The 26,824-nt window shown below is 43.1% G+C and overlaps 1 protein-coding gene across 8 annotated transcripts in view; it reads right to left on the bottom strand.

The window, feature by feature from the left end:
- DENND1B (DENN domain containing 1B) overlaps window positions 1–26,824 on the bottom strand; it is a 278,308-nt gene that overhangs the window by 18,382 nt on the left and 233,102 nt on the right. For 7 of the 8 annotated variants that reach the window (XM_075322179.1, XM_075322180.1, XM_075322183.1 and 4 more), the window contains 6 exons: window positions 23,576–23,701; window positions 18,951–19,052; window positions 9,304–9,394; window positions 6,064–6,104; window positions 4,525–4,593; window positions 2,548–2,592 (listed from right to left, as the gene is read on the bottom strand). In XM_075322179.1, the coding sequence (XP_075178294.1) occupies window positions 2,548–2,592; window positions 4,525–4,593; window positions 6,064–6,104; window positions 9,304–9,394; window positions 18,951–19,052; window positions 23,576–23,701 (474 nt within the window). The remainder of the gene's footprint in view (window positions 1–2,547; window positions 2,593–4,524; window positions 4,594–6,063; window positions 6,105–9,303; window positions 9,395–18,950; window positions 19,053–23,575; window positions 23,702–26,824) is intronic. The other variant, XM_075322181.1, reaches the window with a different exon arrangement.

The raw sequence follows: 26,824 nt of genomic DNA, 5'->3' as shown, positions 1-26,824 counted from the left end.
CTACAGTCTCTGTGTTGCCGGCTCCAGACGGGGTTAACTGAGAATCTGTCAGCGAGTTCATTCTTACAGTCCATTGGGAGAGTCACTTTTCTTTAGATCCTCACAGTGAGAAGCAAAGAGCAAAGCAGTGCAAAATGTGAAGGATGAAATCCGAATGAATCCGAATCCAAGTGGCAAAAAAAGATAATTAACTCAAATACATGAATTTAGGTAAAAAAAAAAAAAAGTCTCCACAGGTGGATAACCCCACAGACTTTGTACTTGTTGACCAATCAGTGGCACAAAAAAATGGCATCTGGCAGCCGCCTCTGTTCCCTTATGGATAAGAAATATAGCAGCATTTATGACAATGGCGTCATCACGGCTGAAGTTCTCATTCTCGTTAGTGTAATCTCTCGTGCTTCCACATGCGAGTTTCAATTTCTCCATTTTTAACATCTTGCTGGGATATTCCAAGGGCCTCGCATCTAAATCTCAGACACATTTTAGAAAAATGTACAGTTCACACAAACTCCCTGTGGGAGAGGCATGAAGGCCGGAGCCAAGAGAAGACTCACATGGCTGTCCATAGCAACCAGTTAAGTTATTGTTTTCATTTTCTAAAAGATCTCTTTAACATCAAAGATGAAATTCTCATTTTAGAAACTAAAGGCCCCGTCACACACAGAGATAAATCTTTGGCAGATCTGTGGTTGCAGTGAAATCATGGACATATTGTTCCATTTGTACACAGCCACAAATCTGCCACTGATTGTCCACAATTTCACTGCAACCACAGATCTGCCGCAGATTTCTCTCTGTGTGTGACAGGGCCTTAATGCACTTGTCCCTTGCACTTTTTTTTATTTTAAGTCATCCCCACTGAGTCCAAAGAGCCTATGGCGAGAACCTCATATTGAGGCGGCTCCACTAAGATGCCCGGTGATGCAGCAGCATCAGGGCCAACGTCGTGATATGTGATATTTTTAAATTGATGGCAGCTAAAACAATTTTATGGTAAATAGATTATTCCCAAAAATACAAGCTATCCCCCTATCAGAGGGATCCTGTGTTTGGATCCACAGCAATCCAGAGATCATGGCTTTAGAGCCATCAAAAACAGGGGCTAGGCCTTCAGGCCTCTGGTCCATTTATTCTTCATGGAACAATTGTCTATGGTACTTCCAGGTGCATTCAGGACCAGGCTGCACAGCTGCGTTCTTGGCATTCTAGTCCTGATCTAGGGATTGCACGGAGTCCAAGTAGTCGGACCCCCAGATCAGGGCTTTTGAACCTTAAGAACAAGGGCTCTGCAGCCCATGCCTTCAGGCCTCTGGTCCATTTATTGTTTATGGAACTATTGCCTATGGTACTTCCGAGTGCATTCAGGAACAGGCTGCACAGCTCCAATCTTGGACCTTTATCTAGGGACTGCTCGGAGTCCAAGTAGTCAGACCCCCAGTGATCCAGAGATCAGGGCCCTTGGAACTTCAAGAATAGGGGCTCTGAAGCACAGGCCTCTGGTCCAGTTATTGTCTATGCAACTATGGTCTATGGTACTTTTGAGTGCATTCAGGACCAGGCGGCACAGCTCCAATCTTGGCGTTCTAGTCCTGATCTAGGGATTGCTGGGAGTCCAAGTAGTCGGACCCCAAGAAATTAGCAAGATATCATTTATCCTGTGAATTGGGGATTTTTTTTCAGGAATAATCCTTTACTGCACATACAGCAAACTGCCCTTTATCGCATAATCATACGGCCAATAACTATAAAAATTCTTTTTAGGGCAATCAGTTGGCTGTATCTGCTATACTGCGTCCACCTCGTGTATACCCACCTAATACATGCGTAGTGAGAGGAGCAGAATTACCACACAGGAGGCGTCAAGACAAGTTCATTTAAAGAAATCCATGCTATCATGCAACACTATTGCCTCACTTCATCCCAAATATAAAAAAGTAAAAATTGTGATGTGACATCATCAGTGATGTCACAAACTCCTCCTTCGATACTGATCAACTCATTAACAACCCGATAACTTCATAAATGGACAGAAAAAAAAGAACCATCTCTCTACAATGAGTGGGGTAAGTTCATTAATGGGGTCAGGACTGTGGCGAGCCAGGTCCACAACCTCCAGAGTAAAACCCATTGCTAGATCTCGACTAAACGTCAATCAATAATGGAGGAGGTCAAAATGGTGAATAAAGGTTAAACTCCTTGAAAACTCTAAAGTAAAAAAGATTATTGAAAAATTCCTGAAATTGCACAAATCTGGACACATGCAGAAAATATACTAGTAAAGTATATAAAGTAATATCAGAATGTGGCCACTGTCAGACAAGCAAATGAGCGGGGCCTCTGTGCATTTTATTACGGATGCGAGTGCCGGTCTGACCGCGTATCAAAGGACTCAAATGGGCAAAGCCCGTACGAGCTCTCAGATCTGCTGTCGGGCCCAGACTTGCCTCTGTAATGCGGACCTAGGTGCCCATAATGTGCTTTTTTAAGACCAATCCAACAGGTACTTCTGGGAGATCACTATATGGATCGATGGTAACTACTGACCTTATTTTTCAGCTTGCTTTTCACTTCTTTGATGCCTTGTTTGGCCTGCAGCAAAACACATATTAATTCATAAAGTTACTAATGGCAGTACACCACTACGGCCATATTTATGTTTTCTTTTGCAGAATATTCTCACAAACTATACAAATATAATAACTACTAGGCTATGTTCACACCCAGCAAAAGATTTTTTTTCTGCAGCTAAAACCTGCTCTCTTGGCAGTAAAAACAATGTTTTAAAAAAAAAAAAAAAAAAAAAGTATTTTTGTTGCATTTTTTTTCAGCGTTTTCTTGGTGCCGATTACATGTGTACATGTATTTAATTTTTAGATTTTGCTCACTTATATAACTCTGTCTCCATTGGGGCTCAAAATATAAATTCTGTATGTCTTTGGAGTGTGGGAGGAAACCGGAGAACCTGGAGGAAACCTACGGAAACACGGGGAGAACATACAAACTCCTTGCAGATGTTGTCCTTGGTGGGATTTGAACTCTAGACCCACCAAGCCACCATGCTGCCTAGACATCTATAACAAAGTTTTTCACAGCTTTTTCTGCGTTCTCATTGCTTTTTATAGGGCTTTTTATGACTTGACAAAACACTGCAAATTCAGTCAGGAAAAAAAACTAAAACAAAAAAAAACCCAAGCGTGTGCATGAGATTCTTGAAATCCAATAGCTTTTGCTGGTATTGTAAAAAGCAGCTTCTTATTTGTAAATATTCTGCAAAATACGCAGCGTGTGAACATGGCCTTGGGGGTATGTGCATGGCGGCCTCGGGGGGTATGTGCATGGAGGCCTTGGGGGTATGTGCATGGCCTTGGGGGTATGTGCACACATCAAGTATTTGCTGTAAAAAATGAAGTGTTGGCAGAAAAGAAGCAACTAAAAATAAGTTTTACACACTTTTGCCACTTTTTTGTGTGTTTTTGCAGCATTTTTTATGTGCTTTTTCCCTATTCATTAGAGTAGGTGACAATGTTGCAAAAACACTGAAAAAAATGTCATGCTGCAGATATGAAACTTTCATTTCAGCAAGGAAAAAATAAGTAATTTGCATGAGACTTTAAGGCTACATACACACGCTGCGTTTTTTTGTCAGAACTTTCTGACATTTGACTTCTCAACAAACTATGAGAAGTCAGATTTGCTATGCGCACATTGCAGTTTATTTGTCAGCGTTCAAAAGTTTGTGACAAAAAAAATGCAGCATGTTCATTCTTTCTGCGTTTTTGTCAACATTTGTCACAAAAACGCAGCAAAAACGCATGTGAAAAATGCAGCAAAAACACAGCAAAAACGCAGCAAAAACGCACCTACAATTAGGCTATATGCGCACAGTGCGTTTTTCGCGGCGTTTTTGCGCATTTTTCGGGTGCGTTTTTGGCCTCAAAACTGCATGACTTTGCTTCCCCAGCAAAGTCTATGAGTTTTCATTTTTGCTGTCTGCACACAACTTTTTTTTTAAGCTTTTTTGAGCTTGAAAAAAAAAAATGGACATGTCAATTCTTTCCTGCGTTTTTCTGCGTTTTCCCCCCATGCAATGCATTGGAAAAACGCAACAAAATGCAGAGATCAAAAACGCAGCAAAATGCAGCCAAAAACGCACCAAATCACGGTAAAAACGCATGCGGTTTTTTACGCGTTTTTTCAACGCGGGTGCGGTTTTGTGCATTTTTAGTGGCCAAAAACGCACAAAAACGCAGCGTCAAAAAAACGCAGTGTGTGAACTTAGCCTTACAAGCATTTTTTGTGACATTTCCAGGCTGTCTCTCACAACGTGCAGTTTTGGTTGCAGTTTGTGAACACAAAAAGATGCAGTGTGCGCATGTAGCCTAAGGATCTCATTCACTTTGCTGGTAATTAAAAAATCCTTCAGTTTTTGTAACAAAATAGCGCAAAAAAGTAACAAACACAGGAAATAGTGTGTGCATGTATACTTAAGACGGTTTATTTTTCCTTTTTCAGTATACTTACATACATATAGGCATTCTTCATGGCTGGGCTGGCTTTAATCACGGCTGTATTGATTAGAGCGCCACCTTTCTATAAATTGGAGAAGTGTTATACATAAAATAAAAAATAAAAAAAAAAGCACAATTGAGATTACCCAGATATGCTTTCTACAGCCACATTGAAAAATTAAAAAAAGAAAAGCTATAGATGGCTAAAGGACGATTTTAAGTTCTGTATCAGGAAAAAAAAAATCCCCAAGTCCTGAACATTATAAAGATATAATAAAATATTCAACACGGTTTAGATAAAAAAAACAAAAACAAAAAAAAAACGGTATTCAAAGGGGAACCTAGACATTACAATTTGGGTAACCATGTTTTAAAGTTCTCTTCTTCTTCAATCCTTGAGAGGTTGTTCGGAGATGGTCACATTCACATCGCCACATTGGGAGGTTAGGGGTGCTGATAACATGGGACCCCATATTTCTGCCAGTAAGTACCATGGTGAGGCATCCTGCACGTGCCGTACTGGATACTTGCCAAATGAGCGCGTACTGGCAGATATGTGTAGACGGGACATCGAGAACCGCACTCACCTCTCATTGTGGAAGCGACCCATTTACAGGGTAGTAGAAGAAGTAAACATAAAAGTTTGGGATTCCATAAGCTAATATTAATGTTCATGAAATATCAATGCATATATATTACTTGGACATTTGTTTAAATATTTGTAACAATATGATACACTAAAGGGAACCTGTCACCAGATTTGTCCGTTGTGAGCTGCGGCCACCACCAGTGAGCCCTTATATACAGAATTCTAGAAAACTGTATATAAGAGTCCAGACTGCTATGTATAACATAAAAAAAAAAAAAAATTGTATATTACACTCACCTGCTGGGCGGTCTAGTCCAATGGGCATCGGTGCTCTCGGTCCGGCTCCTCCTATCTTTCTTCCATCGCTGTCCTCCTTCACTGCTCCATGTGGATGACGCGTGCTATGTCATCCGCACAGAGTCTTCCATTGCGCTACTGTGCTGCCGCGCTGAGTGCAGATCAAAGTATTGTAGTGCGCATGCACCGGCGTTCTTTGTCCTTTCCACCGTGACTGTGCATTACAGTACTTTACTTTGCCCTCAGCAGGGCAGAAAGAAGTGCGTGTGTGCACCAAAGCAATGGAGTCTTCTGTGTGGATGACGTATGATGTGTCATCCACATGGAGCTGGCAAGAAGGACAGCGATAGAAGGAAGAGAAGAGGTGCTGGAATGAGACCAACGACGCACATTGGCCCCACCGCCCTGCAAGGTATAATAACAGATGTTTTATAGGTTATACAGTAGTCTGGAATGCTGTATATAAGAGCAGACTGGTGGTGCCCACAGGTTATAAGGGACAAATCTGGGGATAGGTTCCCTTTAATAACTCCTGCTGTATTGTCTCTGAGTGCATTTTTACAGAATGGCATACAACTACAAGGAAAACCATCCACAGATTTGTACGAATTCAAATCTGCCATTATCCAGAGCTCTACAATACAAAAATAATAAAACTAGTTTTACCTTCATTGTGTTGACCCACTGTTGATATGACCGTGCATTTCCTGAAATACACACACAAAAAAATCAAAAAGCAAAGCCTAAAAGAAAATCTATTACCAGCTTTTTTGTTACCACATCAGGAGCAAAATGATGTAGGAGCGGAGACCTCTATTCCATTGATGTGTCACTTACTGGGCTAATTGCTGCAGTTTTGATATTAGTGTTTTATCTGCAGATCCACCAGTTCTCTGAATGATGGGCTCTGTATAACCCCGCCCACACTACTGATTGGCAACTTCTGTGCACACTGTGCCAATCAGGGGTAGGGGTGGGGTTATACAGAGCCAATGAATATCTGAACTACAGTCATATGAAAACGTTTGGGCACTGTTACGAGGGGGACCCGGGGAAGCGTGCCAAGATGGTATATGGACAGCTTCCGCCGGTCAAGGTCCACTGTGCGGTGTAAGGGACCGCAGCTATGGTGGGAGAAGAGTGAGCGGGTTGCTGCTAGCGATCGTCTGGAATGTCACAGACGATCTGCGTACACCTGTCCGCCCTAACCCGTGAGGGTTGTATGGCACGGGGCTCACAACTCGGTGTACCTGTTGCACGGGGACGCACAGAGGTGCCTACGCACGTGTGCCAGCGGGAGTCACAGGAATATGGCACAAGGGTAGCACAGAGGTGCCCACGCACGTGTGCTTCAGAAACTAGGTGAGTCCGACAGAGATTCAAGGAGCTCACCTGGGACAGGAACATAGCCTGTTAAACGGAATACTGCCGGAGCAGCAAGGCAGGGGCGAGACCTGCAAAATACAATGACGTCTGTACAGTGGCGTGGCAGCACGCTGCCAGACATCCAAACATAGAAGGACGGTCGCGTGCCGCCATGATGGCAGGAGGGGTTTTTAAGGAGATGTAGCTCCAGCCAAGGGCGGGCGTGAGACGGATGTGACCCAATCATTATCTGTGACGTCCTGGCCCGGCCAGTCAGGATTCAGCACATCACCAGCCTCGTTATCTGGCCGTGTGATACCAGTGAGCGAATCAGAAGACGTCACGTGGGGCACATGCTCAACCTCCTGCCTCTGGGTCATAAAGGCGGGATCTTCGGTTTCACAATGTGCAGAGCTAAGGGAAGTCTTGCTGATTCCCTGAGCATCTATCCTTTGCACACTGTGCAACCACTCCGACCCTCTGCAATGCCGAGCAGGAGGGCACGTGGCAGGCAAGGGATGGGAGACCACTCCATTCCTTACAAGGAGTAAACCACTAGGTGTCACCCTTCTGCTGCATCTAGGAGGAGGAAACTCCTGCAGTCTCCCAGACCTTTGGTGCTGCTGAGCAGGAGGGCTCGCGGCAGACAAGGAATGGGGGACCACCTCATTCCTTGCAAGAGGAGAGCCACGAGATGTAACAGGGCACCCCTATTAATGTTAACCTTTTTTCTTTATAACAATTTTGTTTTTTGCAACAGCTATTTCAGTTTCATATATCTAATAACTGATGGACTGAGTAATATTTCTGGATTGAAATGAGGTTTATTGTACTAACAGAAAATGTTTTGACCGGTGCAAAAGTATGGGCACCTTTATCAATTTCTTGATTTGAACACTCCTAACTACTTTTTACTGACTTACTAAAGCACTAAATTGGTTTTGTAACCTCATTCAGCTTTGAACTTCATAGGCAGGTGTATCCAATCATTAGAAAAGGTATTTAAGGTGGCCACTTGCAAGTTGTTATCCTATTTGAATCTCCTATGAAGAGTGGCATCATGGGCTCCTCAAAACAACTCTCAAATGATCTGAAAACAAAGATTATTCAACATAGTTGTTCAGGGAAAGGATACAAAAAGTTGTCTCAGAGATTTAAACTGTCAGTTTCCACTGTGAGGAAGAAAGTAAGGAAATGGAAGGACACAGGTACAGTTCTTGTTAAGCCCAGAAGTGGCAGGCCAAGAAAAATATCAGAAAGGCAGAGAAGAAGAATGGTGAGAACAGTGAAGGACAATCCACAGACCACCTCCAAAGACCTGCAGCATCATCTTGCTGCAGATGGTGTCACTGTGCATCGGTCAACAATACAGCGCACTTTGCACAAGGAGAAGCTGTATGGGAGAGTGATGCGAAAGAAGCCGTTTCTGCAAGCACGCCACAAACAGTCACCTGAGGTATGCAAAAGTACATTTGGACAAGCCAGTTATATATTGGAAGAAGGTCCTGTGGACTGATGAAACAAAGATTAAGTTGTTTGGTCATACAAAAAGGCGTTATGCATGGAGGCAAAAAAACACAGCATTCCAAGAAAAGCACTTGCTACCCACAGTAAAATTTGGTGGAGGTTCCATCATGCTTTGGGGCTGTGTGGCCAATGCCGGCACCGGGAATTTTGTTAAAGTTCAGGGTCGTATGGATTCAACTCAGTATCAGCAGATTCTTGACAATAATGTGCAAGAATCAGTGACGAAGTTGAAGTTACGCAGGGGATGGATATTTCAGCAAGACAATGATCCAAAACACCACTCCAAATCTACTCAGGCATTCATGCAGAGGAACAATTACAATGTTCTGGAATGGCCATCCCAGTCCCCAGACCTGAATATCATTGAAAATCTATGGGATGATTTGAAGCGTGCGGTCCATGCTCGGCGACTATCAAACGTAACTGAACTGGAATTGTTTTGTAAACAGGAATGGTCAAATATACCTTCATCCAGGATACAGGAACTGATTAAAAGCTACAGGAAGTGACTAGAGGCTGTTATTTTTGCAAAAGTAGGATCTACAAATATGTCACTTTTATGTTGAGGTGCCCATACTTTTGCACCAGTCAAATTTTGTTTAAATGCGGATTGCACATTTTCTCTTAGCACAATAAACCTCATTTCAATCCAGAAATATTACTCAGTCCATCAGTTATTAGATATATGAAACTGAAATAGCTGTTGCAAAAACCCAAATTGTTATAAAGAAAAAAGGTTGACATTAATAGGGGTGCCCAAACTTTTTCATATGACTGTACCTGGCAGCTAATTTAGTAGTTCTCTAGTGATATTTTATGGCTAATAAAACAGTGAATTCATCAAAACTACAGAAAGCAGCCGATTAAGTGACACATCGCTGGAATCAGGGTCTCTATTTATACATGTCTCAGATTAGGAGGGAAAAATCTGGTAACAGATTCCCTTTAAAGATCCTAATATTTGTTTTTTTAGAAGTAGAACAAAAAACATTATTAATAAAAAAAAAGAAATACCGCCACAAAATCCACCTGAAGTTATCTCCTCTTCAAACATGCCGGAGAATCCGTGTCCTGAGTTAAGTTTCTCTAGTCGACCGTCAATGAACTATTTGGAGAAACAAGCCAATTACACATCTGGAATTTCATTTCCATCAGGTCAATAACCAAGGCAATCATTTGTGGTGAGCACATCTCTCCCCTGATTCAGGCACACGGAAGGCCTTACTGGAGATACAGAGTATGTTACAGTTCATGGACAGAGCACAGAGACAGAAGGACTCTGTACAGAGTGATAATAACCTCCTGATATCTCGCTGGGTGAATCCCATTGTCCCATAAATCAGAGCGGTATGAGCACTATCTACAGACATTTATGTGCTCGCTTTACATACTTGTTCAGAGGGATTAAAAATAAGGAGGATCTTTCATTCAGTAATAAAAACAATAATTATTCACTGTCGTCATTATTTTGCAATATGTCATGCTCCCTTCATGTGCAAAATGACAGTCAGCTTCCATTATTCAGAAAAAAAGACTCCCAGAAATCTATTTTTGAGGTTTTCCTACCAGGCAAAATGTGATTTCAAATTTATAATAATAATAACAATAATAATTTTTATTTCTATAGCGCTAACATATTCCGCAGCGCTTTACAATTCAGGAGGATCATATACAAACAAGTAACAGTTATAGAAAATATAATATTTAGAGGGAGAAAAGACAACCCTGCTCGTGAGAGCTTACAATCTACAGTCATGGCCAAAAGTTTTGAGAATGACACCAAAATTATATTTTCACATGATCTGTTGCCCTCTGGTTTTTAATTGTGTTTGTCTGATGTTTACATCACATACAGAAATATAATTGCAATCATATTATGGGTACCAACAGGTTATATTGACAGTTAGAATGAGTTAATGCAGCAAGTCAATATTTGCAGTGTTGACCCTTCTTCTTCATGACCTCTGCAATTCTCCCCGGCATGCTCTCAATCAACTTCTGGACCAAATCCTAACTGATAGCTGTCCATTCTTGCATAAGCAATGCTTGCACTTTGCCAGAATTTGTTGGTTTTTGTTTGTCCACCCATCTCTTGATGATTGCCCACAAGTTCTCAATGGAATTAAGACCTGGGGAGTTTCCAGGCCATGGACCCAAAATCTCTATGTTTTGTTCCATGAGCCATTTAGTGATCACCTTTGCTTTATGGCAAGGTGCTCCATCATGCTGGAAAAGTCATTGTTGGGCACCAAACTGCTCTTGGACAGTTGGGAGAAGTTGCTCTTGGAGGATATTCTGGTACCATTCTTTATTCATGGCTGTGTTTTTAGGCAAGACTGTGAGTGAGCCGATTCCCTTGGCTGAGAAGCAACCCCACACATGAATCGTTTCAGGATGCTTAACAGTTGGCATGAGACAAGACTGGTGGTAGCACTCACCTCTTCTTCTCCTAATAAGCTGTTTTCCAGATGTCCCAAACAATCGAAAAGGGGATTCATCTGAGAAAATGACTTTACCCCAGTCCTCAGCAGTCCACTCCCTGTACCTTTTGCAGAATATCAGTCGGTCCCTAATGTTTTTTCTGGAGAGAAGTGGCTTCTTTGCTGCCCTACTTGAAACCAGGAGGGCAGCTCAACCTCAACCTCAACCTTGCTCAAGCAGTCTCCGCCTCACAGTGCGTGCAGAAGCACTCACACCAGCCTGCTGCCATTGCTGAGCTAGCTCGGCACTGCTGGTAGTCCGATCCCGCAGCTGAAACAGTTTTAAGATACGGTCCTGGCGTTTGCTGGTCCTTCTTGGGCGCCCTGGAGCCTTTTTGGCAACAATGGAAGCTCTCTCCTTGAAGTTCTTGATGATGCGATAGATTGTTGACTGAGGTGCAATCTTTGTAGCTGCGATACTCTTCCCTGTTAGGCCATTTTTGTGCAGAGCAATGATGGCTGCACGTGTTTCTTTAGAGTTAACCATGGTTAACTGAAGAGAAACAATGATACCAAGCACCAGCCTCCTTTTAAAGTGTCCAGTGGTGTCATTCTTACTTAATCATGACTGATTGATCGCCAGCCCTGTCCTCATCCACACCCACACTTGTGTTAATGGAACAATCACTAAAACAATGTTAGCTGCTCCTTTTAAGGCAGTAATGCAATGATGTTGAAATGTGTTTTGGGGGTTAAAGTTCATTTTCTTAGCCAATATTGACTTTGCAAGTAATTGCTGTTAAGCTGATCACTCTTTATGACATTTTGGAGTATATGCAAATTGCCATTAGAAAAACTTAAGCAGTAGACTTTGTAAAAATTAATATTTGTAGCATTCTCAAAACTTTTTGCCATGACTGTACAATAAGATAGGGGGGGGGGGGTACAAGTGCTTATTTACAATGACAATCCAGCCATCTCAAGGAAATGGGGGATAGATAATGGCTTCCTAGACCAGTTGGCCAGAACCTTGAGATGCATTTGGGTGCCATGGAGTTTGACGTGGGGTTATGTTGTGAGGAGTTGTAGAGGGACTATGTGAATTGAATGTGATTAGGGAGTGTGATAGGCCGCCCTAAAAAGATGCGTTTTTAGGGTGTGTCTGAAGCTGAGTAAGTTGTGATTCATCCTAACTTCTTGGGGTAGAGCGTTCCAGAGGATTGGTGCCGCTCAGAAGAAGTCTTGGATCCGAGAGTGTGAGGTTCGAATTAGTGTGGATGTTAGTCGAAAGTCATTTGCAGAGCGCAGAGAATGGGTGGGGTGATAGACAGAGAGGAGGGTGGAGATGTAGGGGGGTGCCGCACTGTGGAGAGCTTTGTGGGTAAGAACAAGCAGTTTGAATTGGATCCTGTGATATATGGGCAGCCAGTGCAATAACTGGCACAGAGCAGAGGCATCCGAGTAGCGGTTAGCCAGGTAGGTGACCCTGGCTGCTGCATTAAGGATGGACTGTAGAGGAGTGAGTCTAGTTAGGGGGAGACCAATTAATTGAGAGTTACAGTAGTCAAGGCGAGAGTGGATCAGGGCCACAATGAGGGTTTTTGTCGTTTCCATTGTGAGAAAGGGGCGGATTCTAGAGATGTTCTTGAGGTGCAACTGCAGAAGCGGGCAAGAGATTGTATGTTGGAGGTGAAGAAGAGATCAGTGTCAAGTATAACACCCAGACAGCGGGCTTGCTGCCTAGGACATATCGTTGTGCCACACACAGAGAAGGAGATGTCGGGTTTAGGAAGGTTGGAAGACGGAGGGAAAAGAAGTTCAGTTTTGGAAAGGTTAAGTTTCAGATAGAGAGCAGACATGATGTTGCAAACTGCAGTCAGGCAATCACTTGTGTTCTGTAGTACAGCGGGGGTGAGCTCAGGGGATGAGGTGTATAGCTGTGTGTCATCAGCATAAACATGGTACTGGAAGCCAAATCTGCTGATGGCCATTCTAATTGGGGCAGTGTAGAGAGAAAAGAAGAGGGCCAAGGACTGAACCTTGAGGGATCCCAACAGTGAGAGGAAGAGGAGAAAATGTGGAGCCAGCAAATGATACACTGAATGAACGGCAAGAAAGATAGGAAGAGAACCAGGAAAGCACAGTGTCCTTTAGGCCGATAGAATGGAGCATAGAGAGAAGGAGATGGTCGTCAACAGTGTCGAAGGCGGCAGAGAGGTCAAGAAGAATAAGCAGAGAGTGGTCACCATTACGTTTTGCTGTCAACAGGTCATTGGTCACTTTGACAAGGGCAGTTTCTGTTGAGTGTAAAGGGCGGAAGCCAGGCTGTAAAGGATCTAGAATAGAGTGAGTGGAAAGGTAGCAGGTGAGGCGAGAGTAGACCAGGCGCTCCAAGAGTCTGGAGATGAAGGGGAGATTGGATAGAGCCCAGGCTGCTATGTATATTTTTAAAGCTCAAACTACAGAACTTCCTATTTCTTCATATCTGTCCCTTTTCTATTAAAAAATAAAAATAAGGAGTAATTGGTATCATTATTTAATAAGTTTAGAACATTAAACCCTCCAGTGTAATTTTCACCCCTTTTAGCCTCTTCACTCACTCCTCTGCAGTGGTCTCTTCTCTTCTTGAAGGAGCAGTAGCATTGCCATGTGAAAAGGAGGCAACAGAATCTCATAGCAGTGTGTTGCGGTCTGCGTCAGATAACCCCTCATCTCATATTTCCCTCCCCTGATTATCATATTCCTTTAATCAATCTGATATCTATCTAACACATCTATTTGTCTATTATCTCTCCCTCTCATGTCCAAGCAACTGCACATGCCTCATTTCTGCTCTTCATTGTAATGTGACCTTACACTGTGTGACTTGGGTGAAACGTTTTGGATCTCCTTCCACAAGCTTCTCAATAGTTGGTAGGAATTTTGATCCATTCCTTCTGACAACTGATGTAACTGAGCCATGTATGTAGGTCACCATCGGACGTTTCAGCTTTGCTCATAAATTTTCAATAGGATTGAGATAATATATATTTATTCACTTATATAGCGCTATTAATTCCATAGCACTTGACATACATCAGCAATCAGGGCATTGTGATGGCCGCTCCAAAACATTGACTTTGTTATCCTTAAACATGGACTTTGTTATCCTTAATTTGTAATCAGTTTGACACTATACTTCAGATCATTGTCCATTTGGAAGACCCATTTCCGCCTAAGCTTTAAGTTTCTGATTGATGTCTTGAGATGTTGCTTCAGTATTGCCACATAATCTTTCCTCATGATGCCATCTATTTTGTGAAGTGCACCATTCCCTCCTACAGCAAACAATGCCACAATGTAACGATGGTCATTATGGTCAAACAGTTCAATTTTAGTTTAATCAGACAATAGGACAGGTCTCCAAAATATAAAGTCTTTGTTCCCGTGTGCATTTGTAAACATTAATCTGGCTTTTTTAGGTTTCTTTTGGAGTAATGGCTTCTTCCTAGCAGCGTGGCCTTTCAGCCATTGTTGATACAGTACTCGTTTCACTGTGGATAATGAAACAGTCTTACCAGCTTCTGCCAGCATCTTCACAAGGTCTTTTGCTTTTGTTCTTCGGTTGACATGGACATCTGACCAAAGCATGTTCATCTCTGGTACACAGAACCTGTCTCCTTCCTGAGCAGTATGATGACTGAACATTCCCCTCTTGTATGTACTGCTGTATAATTGATCGTACGGATGAACGAGGCACCTTCAGGTATCTGGAAATTGCACCCAAGGATGAACCAGACTTGTGCAAGTTCACAATTCTCTTCCTGAGATCTTGGCTGATTTCTTTTGACTTTCCCATGAAGCTAGACAAAGAAGCAGTGTGTTTCAGGTGAGCATTAAAATACATCCACAGGTGTGTCTGTAATTAAATCAGATGTTGCCAATAAACCTATCAGAAGCTTCCAAAGACATGACATCATCATATGGGCTCTCATATTATTTAAAGACATAGTACTCTTGGTATGTGTAAATTTTTGACTTTGCAGAAAGTAATAAAAATGCCTTAAAACATTCTCGCTTTCTCTCTCATTATTCTGGCATTTTGCAAATATAAATAATTGTGTTTCCTAATTGACCTAAAATGGCAAAGGGTTATTCTGATTTCATGTTAGGTAGGGAGAAAAACATGGATATGTGTCTTTATAGAGAGAGAGTGGATGCAAACTTTTGGTTTCATCTCTACATGACTCATGTTTGTGATATATTTACTGTAGTAAAATAGAAACATCACTACTTATATCATGTAGCTGAAGTGCAGCACAGATTCATTTCAACTAAAAGCCTAGATTCTTTCATCAGGAATAGAACAGACTATTACGAGGCTCAGTAGCCAGAGTGAAAACTGCAAGATATCAGGATTTTTACTGTTTACAACAAGTTTTAAGTTCAATAGATTTTCTTAAGTTTAGCAATATTTTTTATATATTATACATATATACAGTATATTACAAAAGTGAGTACACTCCTCAAATGTTTGTAAATATTTCATTTATAGCTTTTTATGGGACAACACTGACGGTATGACACTTTAATACAATGTTAAGTAGTCAGTGTGCAGCTTGTAGAACACTAAATTTAGTGTCCTCTAAATAACTCAGCACACAGCTATTAATGTCTAAACCGCTGGCAACAAAAGTGAGTACACCCCTAAGAGAAAATGGCCGCATTGTGTCCAATTAGCCATTTTCGCTCCCTGGTAACGTGAAGGGGGAGCAGGTGTGTTAAATTTGGTGTTACTGCTCACATACTCTCTCATACTGGTCACTGGAAGTTCAACATGGCTCCTCATGGCAAAGAGCTCTCTGAGGATCTGAAAAAAAAAAGAAATGTGGCTGTACATAAAGATGGCCTATGCTATAAGAAGATTGCCCAAATCGTGAAACTGAGCTGCAGTATGGTGGCCAAGACCACAAAGCGGTTTAACAAGACAGGTTCCACTAAGAATAGAACTTTCCATGGTCGACCAAAGAAGTCCAGCGCACGTGCTGATTGTCAGATCCAGATGTTGTCTTTTTAAAATAGACTTATGAGTGCTGAAACTATGTAATGTGGTCTGAGGAGACCAAGATAAGGTAACTGGTTCAGATGGTGTCAATCTGTGTGGTGGCAACCAGGTGAGGACTACAAAGACAAGTATGTCTTGCCTACAGTCAAACATGGTGGAAGGAGTGTCATGGTTTGGGGCTATATGACTGCTGTTGGCTGTGGGAAGTTACAATTCATTGAGGGAACCATGAATGCTAACATGTACTGTGACATACTGAAGCAGGGCAGTATTCCAACATATCTACTCTAAACACACCTCTAAGATGACCGTTGCCTTGCTAAGGAAACGGAGGGTAAAAGGTGCTGGACTGGCAAAGCATGTGTCCAGACCTTAAACCTATTGAGCATCTGTGGGGCCTTCACAAAGGGAAGGTAGAGCAGCGCACGATAGGACATCTAAAATCCATCAGGTCTGTAATGTTGTCATGGAGGATGGAAGAGGATCCAGTAGCTCCTGTGAAGTTCTAGTGAACTACATGCCCAAGAGAGTTAAGGTAGTGCTAGAAAATCACGGTGGCCACAAAAATATTGACACCTTGGCGCATTTTAGCCATTTTCACTTAGGGGTGTACTCTCTTTTGTTGCTAAGTGGTTTAGACATTAATGGCTGTGTGTTGCTTTATTTAGAGTGCACCAAAGTTACACTGTTATACAAGCCATACACTGACTACTGCACATTGTATCAAAGTATCAAAGTGTCAGATTTTCAGTGTTGTCTCATGAAAAGATAATTAAATATTTACAAAAATTGTAGAGGTGTATTCACTTTTGTGATATATTGTATAAAATATATATTGATATTACACATCACAATCTGTATCTGAAAATGAGTTTAAAATAGCCCCAGTGGCTGGTGTGAAAATGTCAAGATTTCAAATTTTGTTTAATACAAATTATGAAATGATACAAAATTGCCAAAAATGTTTAAAAATAAAATGAACACAAAAAACTGATTTAAACATATATTTTTAGATGATAGTTTCCCTTTACAGATATTAATAATGGATATTATATAAAAAAAAATACCAAAAAATGTATAATTCTATATATTTAACATAAGTACTTGAATTAATAGGTTATTTTCTGATGACATGTCATAGGAGAAACGTGAGCCAAACTTGCTGATATTTCTGCATTATCAGCACTGGTATAATGTGAAGTGGGTGCCTTCAACTGGGCAGATTGCATTTCAATCTCAGTCCTCTATTCCTCTGGGACAAAGCCACTGTCATAGGTTTCTTGAAGTGACTTATTCCCTCCAACCAAAGAAATAAAGGTGCACTTAGCAGAGCCATGCATATACACTTACAGTGAAGTCTGGAGAAAAAGCTACTGGATGATGAACGAGTAGTTAGCTAAAAGTATCCCATATGTATGGCCTGTACATTATCTGCGCACTATCTAGATTGGCAATGTGTTTTCTAGAGCTGCTTTTCCTACAGTAATTCCCTGTTTTAGGTTATAAGTCTAAAGGTCCAGTCACACTAAGCAACTTACCAGCGATCCCAACAACGATAGGGATCGCTGGTAAGTTGCTAGGAGGTTGCTGGTGAGATGTCACACTGCGACGCTCCAGCGATCCCACCAGCAACCTGACCTGGCAGGGATCGCTGGAGCGTCGCTACACGAGTTGCTGGTGAGCTCACCAGCAACCAGTGACCAGCCCCCAGCGCCGCATGGAAGATGCTGCGCTTGGTAACTAAGGTAAATATCGGGTAACCAACCCGATATTTACCTTGGTTAACAGCGCACGGAGCTACACGTGCAGAGAGCAGGGAGCAGCGCACACTGAGCGCTGGCTCCCTGCTCTCCTAGTTACAGCACACATCGGGTTAATTACCCGATGTGTACTGCAGCTACATGTGCACAGAGCAGGGAGCAGCGCACACTGCTTAGCGTTGGCTCCCTGCTCTCCTAGTTACAGCACACATCGGGTTAATTACCCGATGTGTCCTGCAGCTACATGTGCACAGAGCAGGAGCCGGCACTGACAGTGAGAGCGGCGGAGGCTGGTAACGAAGGTAAATATCGGGTAACCAAGGACAGGGCTTCTTGGTTACCCGATGTTTACTGTGGTTACCAGCCTCCGCAGAAGCCGGCTCCTGCTGCCTGCACATTTAGTTGTTGCTGTCTCGCTGTCACACACAGCGATCTGCGCTTCACAGCGGGACAGCAACAACTAAAAAATGGCCCAGGACATTCAGCAACAACCAACGACCTCACAGCAGGGGCCAGGTTGTTGCTGGATGTCACACACAGCAACATTCGCTAGCAACGTCACAAAAGTTGTTCGTTAGCAGCGATGTTGCTAGCGATGTTGCTTAGTGTGACGGGGCCTTAAGAATGTCAACCTGTTCACTAATATACAAACTTTTTCCTGCACCCTTCTCCCCCCTCTTATATTCTTGTCCTAAAATCCTGCCAAGTACTCTCTAGATTAGGGTTAATACAATTACTATCCTTTATGTGATGCAAAATTTAAGCCCTACCTAAAATTCATCTAGAAAAACCCACCAACCCCTCTTTAGAGGGAAAACCTTGTTTGGCATCTTTGCACAAGATCTGCTTGGCAGGACAATCCCAATAACAGCTACTACCATTGAATGAGTATGAGACCCTTAGCTACGTGCACACGTTGAGAATTTGATGATTTACCTCAGTATTTGTAAGGACATGTACACACGTTGAGTACTTGGTAAGTTTTTCTCTCAGTATCTGTAAGGCCACGTGCACACGTTGAGAATTTGGGGAGTATTTTACCTCACTATCTGTAAGACCCCGTGCACACTGTATTTGGTGAGTTTTTACATCAGTATCTCTAAAGCCACGTGCACACATACAGATACTGAGGTAAAAAAAATCACCAAATACTGAAATACCCCGTGCACACGGTATTTGGTGAGTTTTTTTACCTCAGTATCTGTAAGGCCACGTGCACACAGTATTTGGTGAGTTTTTACTTCCGTATCTGTAAGGCCACATGCACACGTTGAGCATTTGGTGAGTTTATTACCTCAGTATCTGTAAGGCCACGTGCACACATTAAGTATTTGGTGAGTATTTGTAGGCAAAAACTGTTTATGTAGCAAGCGGTGTGCTATGACGGCACTTCTTTAAGGTTGAAGGTTTGGATAAGACAAGTCATTAATTCAATACCTGCTTAAAGAGCTGTAAGTTAACAGCTTTTTCTAAAAATTGCTTCATTGTGCTGGAACGATGGGCTACAAAGCTCTCTTCTGAAAATGTAACTGACTCCCCCTACAGAAATCAGAGGAGAGAAATCAGTCAGAGGCGACACAAAAATGCCACAGTGTTATTATATATGGAATATAAGGAATCATGCCATTTTGTATAAATAAAATAGAAAATGTCCTCAAAGCCCATTAGCAAAATAACCTTTTTATAAATCTAAGGCCAAAATGTTAGCACACATACGACGGCCGCAAATCCTGGCCTGACTGCAAGTCTCCTAACCTGAACCAATAGTATGACAGTATCACGGTATTCATAGTTTGGGTGATAAAACAATAGGTCGGGCAGCGATTTGAGGCTGTAATAGAAAAAATTCTCAACATTATGACCCCCTGAAGAAGACCTAAGGGTATGTGCACACAAAATCTTTATTCTTAAGGTGTTGTCATGAATGTTTTCTTACGACTCTTTCAGACGTACATGCAACATGGTCCGTGCACAGACCAGAATGCATGGACTGGCGGCGGCTCTCTCGACCAGAGTGTGACAGATTCATATCCTTCTATGAGGCTGTCACATTGGGGTCAGGAGATCCGCGGCCAGTCCGTGTACAGACCACAGTGCAATAGATTGGCCACGGGTCTCCTGTGCAGAGCATGACAGCCTCATAGAAAGCGGTTTTGATCTGGTCGGGAGAGCAGTGACCAGTCCATACATTCTGGTCTGTGCAGACCGTGTTGCACGGACATCTAAAAGATCCCTTCGGCAAAACTGGTTCAGGAAAAGGTGGTCTTTCTTCTGAATCAGCCTTTGTCATAGTTTTTTTTTGCAGTGGCTCTCAAACCGGTGTCTTTTTGCTACTATTGTCTCAAGGGGCAGGCAACTTCCAAACGAAGCAGTCTGAAGAAGGAACATATTACTTCTTTTAACCACTTAGCAATATCTGAACCCTGAAGAAGTTAAAAGAATTAACATAAGTCTGAACACGTGCACAGCAATGTTGTTTTTACAGTGCTGTGCATTTTCATTATTTTTGCGGTGTCTCTTCACGCAGTTCACAGGGGGAATCCAACTGACGTTGTGTGCACATGCCCCTATAGTACAAATATGTAACATTAGCTATCCTGTTCATTTCTAGCCTTTGATAAAAAGAGATTAGTGTATTAAGGTGGCTTTACACACTGCAACATCGCAAACGACATCGCTGTAACGTCACCGGTTTTGTGACGTTATAGCGACCTCTCCAGCGACATTGCAGTGTGTGAAACACATCAGCGACCTGGCCCCTGCTGTGAAGTTGCTGATCCCTACAAATCGTTCAGGACCATTCTTTGGTCCTTTGTTTCCCGCTGTGCAGCAAAGTCTCAGTGTGTAAAAGGGACTTTACAGCGACTTCGTTAGCGACTTCCCTTTCAAAAAGCTGCTTTAGGCCTGCAACACACATCCGTTTAAAACGTGCATGTTTGGTCCGTTTCCGTACATACCGGAGATACGACCAAACGTGCACATATGTTTTTTTATGTTTAAAGGCACACGTGTGTGTTATTTGATCTTCCGTGTGTTCGTGTGCGTCACACGTTTTTTTGCTCCGTTTGGCACGGAAGCATGTTCGTTTTTGGGACGGAGCACGCACACACGGACATAATGTTAGCCTATGGGAGTCCAAATAAAACGTTCCTTGCACGGATGTGTGGTTATGTTGTCCGTGAGAAATGTCCGTGTGTGATGCAAAATGTCGTTACTACATGTCGGAAGACAGAGTAGCGGGATGAGAATGAACTCGGGTGAACTTCACCCGACTTCATTGTCATGCCGCGGCTCTGTTTGTGTGCCGTGTACTGATTAGCGGTCACCTGTGAAGGATTCACCGGTGACCTCTAGCCCCCGAGTGACTGAAGTGTCCCCCCCTCTCTCATACTCACCGATCCCCGATCACCGGCGCTGCACGGCATTCACACTGCTCTGGCGGCTTTTTCTAATTTGAAAAAGCCGGCCGCTCATTAAACAATCTCATATTCCCTGCTTTCCTCGCCCACCGGCGCCTATGATTGGTTGCAGTGAGACACGCCCCCACGCCGAGTGACAAATGTCTCACTGCACCCAATCACAGCAGCCGGTAGGCGTGTCACTATGGAGTATAGAAATAAATAAATAAATAATTAAAAAAAAAACGGCGTGCGGTTCCCCCCAAATTTAATACCAGCCAGATAAAGCCATACGGCTGAAGTCTGGTATTCTCAGGATGGGGAGCTCCACGTTATGGGGATCCCCCCAGCCTAACAATATCAGTCAGCAGCCGCCCAGAATGGCCGCATACATTAGATGCGACTGTTCTGGGACAGTACCCGGCTCTTCCCGATTTGCCCTGGTGCGTTGGCAAATTGGGGTAATAAGGAGTTATTGGCAGCCCATAGCTGCCAATAAGTCCTACATTAATCATGCCAGGCGTCTCCCGGAGAAACCTTCCATGATTAATCTGTAAATTACAGTAAATAAACACACACAACTGAAAAATCCTTTATTAGAAATAAAAAACACAAACACATTCCCTGGTTCACCACTTTAATCAGCCCCAAAAAGCCCTCCATGTCCGGCGGAATCCAGGATGGTCCAGCGTCGCTTCCAGCTCTGCTGCATGAAGGTGACCGGAGCAGCAGAAGAAACCGCTGCTCCTGTCACCTCCACGCAGCAAATGAAGAGAGACGCGTGATCGGCTGAGCTGTCACTGAGGTGACGTGGATCTAGCGGTGGATGCAGCGGTGGCCGCGAGTAACCTCAGTGACAGCTGGCCGGTTTTTTTATTTATTTATTTCTATACTCCATAGTGACACGCCCACCGGCTGCTGTGATTGGGTGCAGTGAGACACCTGTCACTCAGCGTGGGGGCGTGTCTCACTGCAACCAATCATAGGCGCCGGTGGGCGGGGAAAGCAGGGAATACGAGATTGTTTAATGAGCGGCCAGCTTTTTCAAATTAGAAAAAGCCGCCGGAGCAGTGTGAACACCGTGCAGCGCCGGTTATCGGGGATCGGTGAGTATGAGAGAGGGGGGGACACTTCAGTCACTCGGGGGATTAGCGGTCACCGGTGAATCCTTCACAGGTGACCGCTAATCAGTACACGGCACACAGACAGAGCCGTGGCATGAGACCACAGAAGAAGCAATACCTCTAAAAATATATTTAATTTTATTTAGAAAAATATAAAAATATGACAAACAGTGTCTCTCTAAAAAATACATAAAGGACAAAACAGTGCCAGTGAGATGTTGGGAAAAGATAGTTTCAGAGTGAAAAGGATAGCGATAGATAGATATTCACATAGTCGTCAAATTACTAATCTCATAGCCTTTGTTGACCCTTCCTGACGATGGAGGGTGTTCTAAGTTACAAGACACTCCCCGTTCCCGGTGGCTGTCCCTCCCTGTCCCTATCTCTTGCCAAGGGGTGTCCACCACCAACCCAGGTGACTAGTGCAAAACCATAAATATACACAAACACAAATGCGTTAAATTTGGTTCCTGACTCAATAAGATACTTCAGTCAGATCAACATTGTAATTGTTAGGTGGAGCTGTAGGGGACCCGCTGCAGTAGCTGTCACCCCACGCTCTCCCTAGGAGACCCTCCGTCGTCAGGAAGGGTCAACAAAGGCTATGAGATTAGTAATTTGACGACTCTGTGAATATCTATCTATCGCTATCCTTTTCACGCTGAAACTATCTCTTCCCAACATCTCACTGGCACTGTTTTGTCCTTTATGTATTTTTTAGAGAGACACTGTTTGTCATATTTTTATATTTTTCTAAATAAAATTAAATATATTTTTAGAGGTATTGCTTCTTCTGTGGTCTTATGTTGATACCATACCTCGGTTCTATATCTATTTGTGGTTCTAGCAGAGCCGCGGCATGACAATGAAGTCGGGTGAAGTTCACCCGAGTTCATTCTCATCGCGCTACTCTGTCTGCTGTCTGCCGACATGTAGTAAACGACATTTTGCATCACACACGGACATTCCACACGGACAACACAAACACATGTCAGTTAAGTTTCACACGGACATTTCACACGCACATACGGCTAGCATACGGGATACATACGCAGACCACACATACCATAAAAACGGATCTAAAAAACGGAAAACGGACCCGAAAAATGGCCCATTTTACACGGACATGGTTTTCACGGATGTGTGTTTTAGGCCTGACAACGTCCCCAATGACTAGCTAGGTCGTTCTGCAGGTCCGGATTGCTGTTGCGTCGTTGGCCAGGTCTGCCTGTTTGACAGCTCACCAGAGACTTTGTAGCGATCCCGGCCAGGTTGGGATCGCTGGTGGGATCGCTAGAAAGTCTCAGTGTGTAAAGGGGCCTTTAGAGAGAATGGATTTGCAATTACATGAAAGATATTTTATCCATTGCAATGATGTTAACAAAAAGACATCCATGGCAAAGCGACTCTAATTTTAACCTCTTCTATCTTAGTGACATCACTAGGCCTCCTTCTTTAAGTACAAGTGCTAACCCACAAACAAAGAAGGAGATGTTAAATCCATAAATGAGTGCAGTGGGAGAAATGGGGGTCAGCTCACAGGTTTATATCGGAGAGCATCCCTGTATGAACCAAAGAGTGCGGCCTGAGCTCTGAGGAACGCACGTGACACTCCATCTCCAGTAGACGTCGACTGCTTCTTCAGCTTGCTCTTCAAGGTTGAGACCTGCAATAAAAAGGACTGATGTAATAGATTGAAGGGAAAAAAAACTAAATAGGAATAACATTGGATTGTGAACAACCATATACATGGCACAGGATAGCAAAAATTTAACAAGTAAGGAGATAAAACACTCTGATATTCTAACCAAGCTCAGTAAACAAATAGGTGAACATAAAACTATAGCATATCAGCACAACCAGATATGAAATATAGGCTTGAGAGACAAGAGAACAAAAGGAAATGTCAAAAGGAGGATAGAGAAGACAAAATGAATTAGCACCTGTGAAATTGACCCGGTGAGGGGTGACAACATCCAGTCGTGTGGGTCTCATCCCCACTGACTCAGCCCAAAATCTCAGAGCCCTTAGAAAAAAATGTATATTACACCTGCTGAACTGTTAATGGAAATGAAGGTGGGGGCACCCCAATGTGAGAAAGCAATCTCTCTCACTTTCTTCTCCCTGGGACTACCACATAAACATCTTTTATTATCTGGGCACCTATTGTGTAACCTTAGCTGGGGTAAAACTTTGACCTTTTCCTACATCCTTCAGCCCAGCGAAAGTAAATAGAGCATGACCTCTGCGGCACGGTGTGGGAGATAACCCCTGCTACGCCAGAAAGCGCTGTCACAGAAACTATTACAACTGCAACATACACTTTCTGCCTTGGAATGAATCCACACGATGCTACAGGAAAATGTAGTAGTAAAAATTCATCTTCTCTTATGCTGGATGGCCTTTAGTGCAGGAGTGAAGCGTAAAGATGCATTCACAGTGGAAAATGTATCCACAGTCCCCAAATCACTGCATGGAGAATACAAGAGTTGTCTGAAGGGGTTGGGGTTACATTTCATCCTTGATGGCATTTATATCTTAAAGGGAACCTATCCACCTAGAACCACAAGCAGTTCTGGGTGCATATTGCTAATCCCTGCCTAACTGTCCCTGTATCTAGTAGCATAGATAAAGAGATCTTTGGAAAAAGTATTTCATGCGCACTGAACCAAAATCCAGCGTCGGGCGCGGTGGCAGCAGAGGTGAGCACGATTATGCCTCTGAAGCTGCGCATTCGTTAGCACTCCCACAGGTGCACCCTAAGGGAGCCGACTAGCCAAGGGAACTAACACCCTTGCTACTACTCGCCGGCCTCATCAGCTTATAATAAAGAATCTTTAGAAATACTGTTTCTAAAGATCTCTTTATCTATGCTACTAGATACAGGGACAGTTAGGCAGGGATTAACAATATGCACATATAACTGCTCGTGCTTCTGGGTGCATATTGCACCTGACAGGTTCCCTTTAAATCTCATGGCAAGGCTTGTTACAGGGAATCTGTCAGCAGGTTTTTTCTATCTCATCTGAGACCAGCCTGATATAGGCAAAGAGATCCTGAATATAACCATGTATCACTAGATTACTAGCTGTAGCCATTCTGACACAATAAATGATTTTACTTTTAGCTTGTAGCAGAGCTTAAAAAGCTACCCCCGCCCACACCAGGCTGTCTATGTACATTTCTATAGACAGAGCTGCTAATCACAGAGGAAGTATTAATACAAACATTTCCATAGTTCCTACAAGAGGATATCAAAAGACATTATAGACTACTCCAAAGGGACTACATGAGCAACAAAGAAAAATGGAGTTTCCAAGTCAATTAAAATTGTAAATTTTTATTTCATCACAAAATTGAATAAATTAATTACAAAAGATCATATACAAAAATACATTACAGAAAAAGTGAGGCAAAAGAAGGGGAGGAAAATACCCCCAGACAAGGAGATATGGCTACAATTACATGTGGGGGTTAAATTTTAACCTTTTTCAGGAAGAGTACAATCCAATTACAACTGCATTCCTATCAGCAGTGGATTAGTCACAATGGACGTTAGTAAACTGCAGTTATTTGCTTACCCATTTAAATTCACAATTGTCCCCACAGGAGGTTAAGGGGTGCTTCACACATAGCGAGATCGCTACCGAAATCGCTGCTACGGCACGGTTTTGGTGACGCAGCAGTGACCTCATTAGCGATCTCGCTGTGTGTGACACTGAGCAGCGATCTGGCCCCTGCTGCGAGATCGCTGCTCGTTACACACAGCCCTGGTTCGTTTTCTTCAAAGCCGCTCTCCCGCTGTGACGCACAGATCGCTGTGTGTGACAGCGAGAGAGCGACGAAATGAAGCGAGCAGAGAGCAGGAGCCGGCATCTGGCAGCTGAGGTAAGCTGTAACCAGGGTAAACATCGGGTAACCAAGGTGGTTACCCGATATTTACCTTAGTTACTAGCCTCCGCAGCTCTCAAGCTGCCTGTGCTGTCGGCTCCGGCTCTCTGCACATGTAGCTGCAGTACACATCGGGTTAATTAACCCGATGTGTACTGTAGCTAGGACAGCAAGGAGCCAGTGCTAAGCAGTGTGCGCGGCTCCCCGCTCTCGCGGTTATGATCGCTGCTTCGGCTGCGGTGTTTGACAGCTAAGCAGCGATCATAACAGCGACTTACAAGGTCGCTGTTACGTCACAGAAGATGGTGACGTAACAGCGGCCTCGTTGTCGCTGTCGCTTAGTGTGAAAAAGCCCTTAGGTGCCCACCAGAGTATAATAGAACCCTCCTTCCTGAAAAAGAAGTTCACATAGCAAAAATCTGCTGACAGATTCCCTTTAAAGGGTCACGATTGACTTCTAGGATTGCTACCTTAAATATATGGCATCAGAGACCCTGTTCTCTTTCTCTGAATAGGAAGCATCAACTCAATGAGAAACTTTATCCCCTAGTTCTCCAATAAAGACCTCTCATTCAGTCAACCAGTCTCCTACTTTGCGCTGATGAGAGGCAAGAACTCTGAAACAGCAATGGAGTTATTTTCCTCTTGGATAAGATTTTGGTTTGGCATTCTTTGCCAAGTCATATGGGAAGGCTTCCTAAAGGGAACCTATCACCTTGAAATGTGCTATTCACCTGCAGATATATTGTAAATCTACTGAAAAATTGAATTGCAACTATGGCTACTAGGAGAAATTAAACATTTTCTTCCAGGAGCCTTTCAGTCATGGGAATGTGCATAGATCGGCTACAGTCACCATTCACAGCACCGCTTACTATTTTCCGAGGTGACCAGTTCC

Source organism: Anomaloglossus baeobatrachus, chromosome 8, assembly GCF_048569485.1.
Source record: "Anomaloglossus baeobatrachus isolate aAnoBae1 chromosome 8, aAnoBae1.hap1, whole genome shotgun sequence".
Classification (NCBI taxonomy): Eukaryota; Metazoa; Chordata; class Amphibia; order Anura; family Aromobatidae; genus Anomaloglossus; species Anomaloglossus baeobatrachus.
This window is presented reverse-complemented; position numbering and strand designations above follow the sequence as displayed.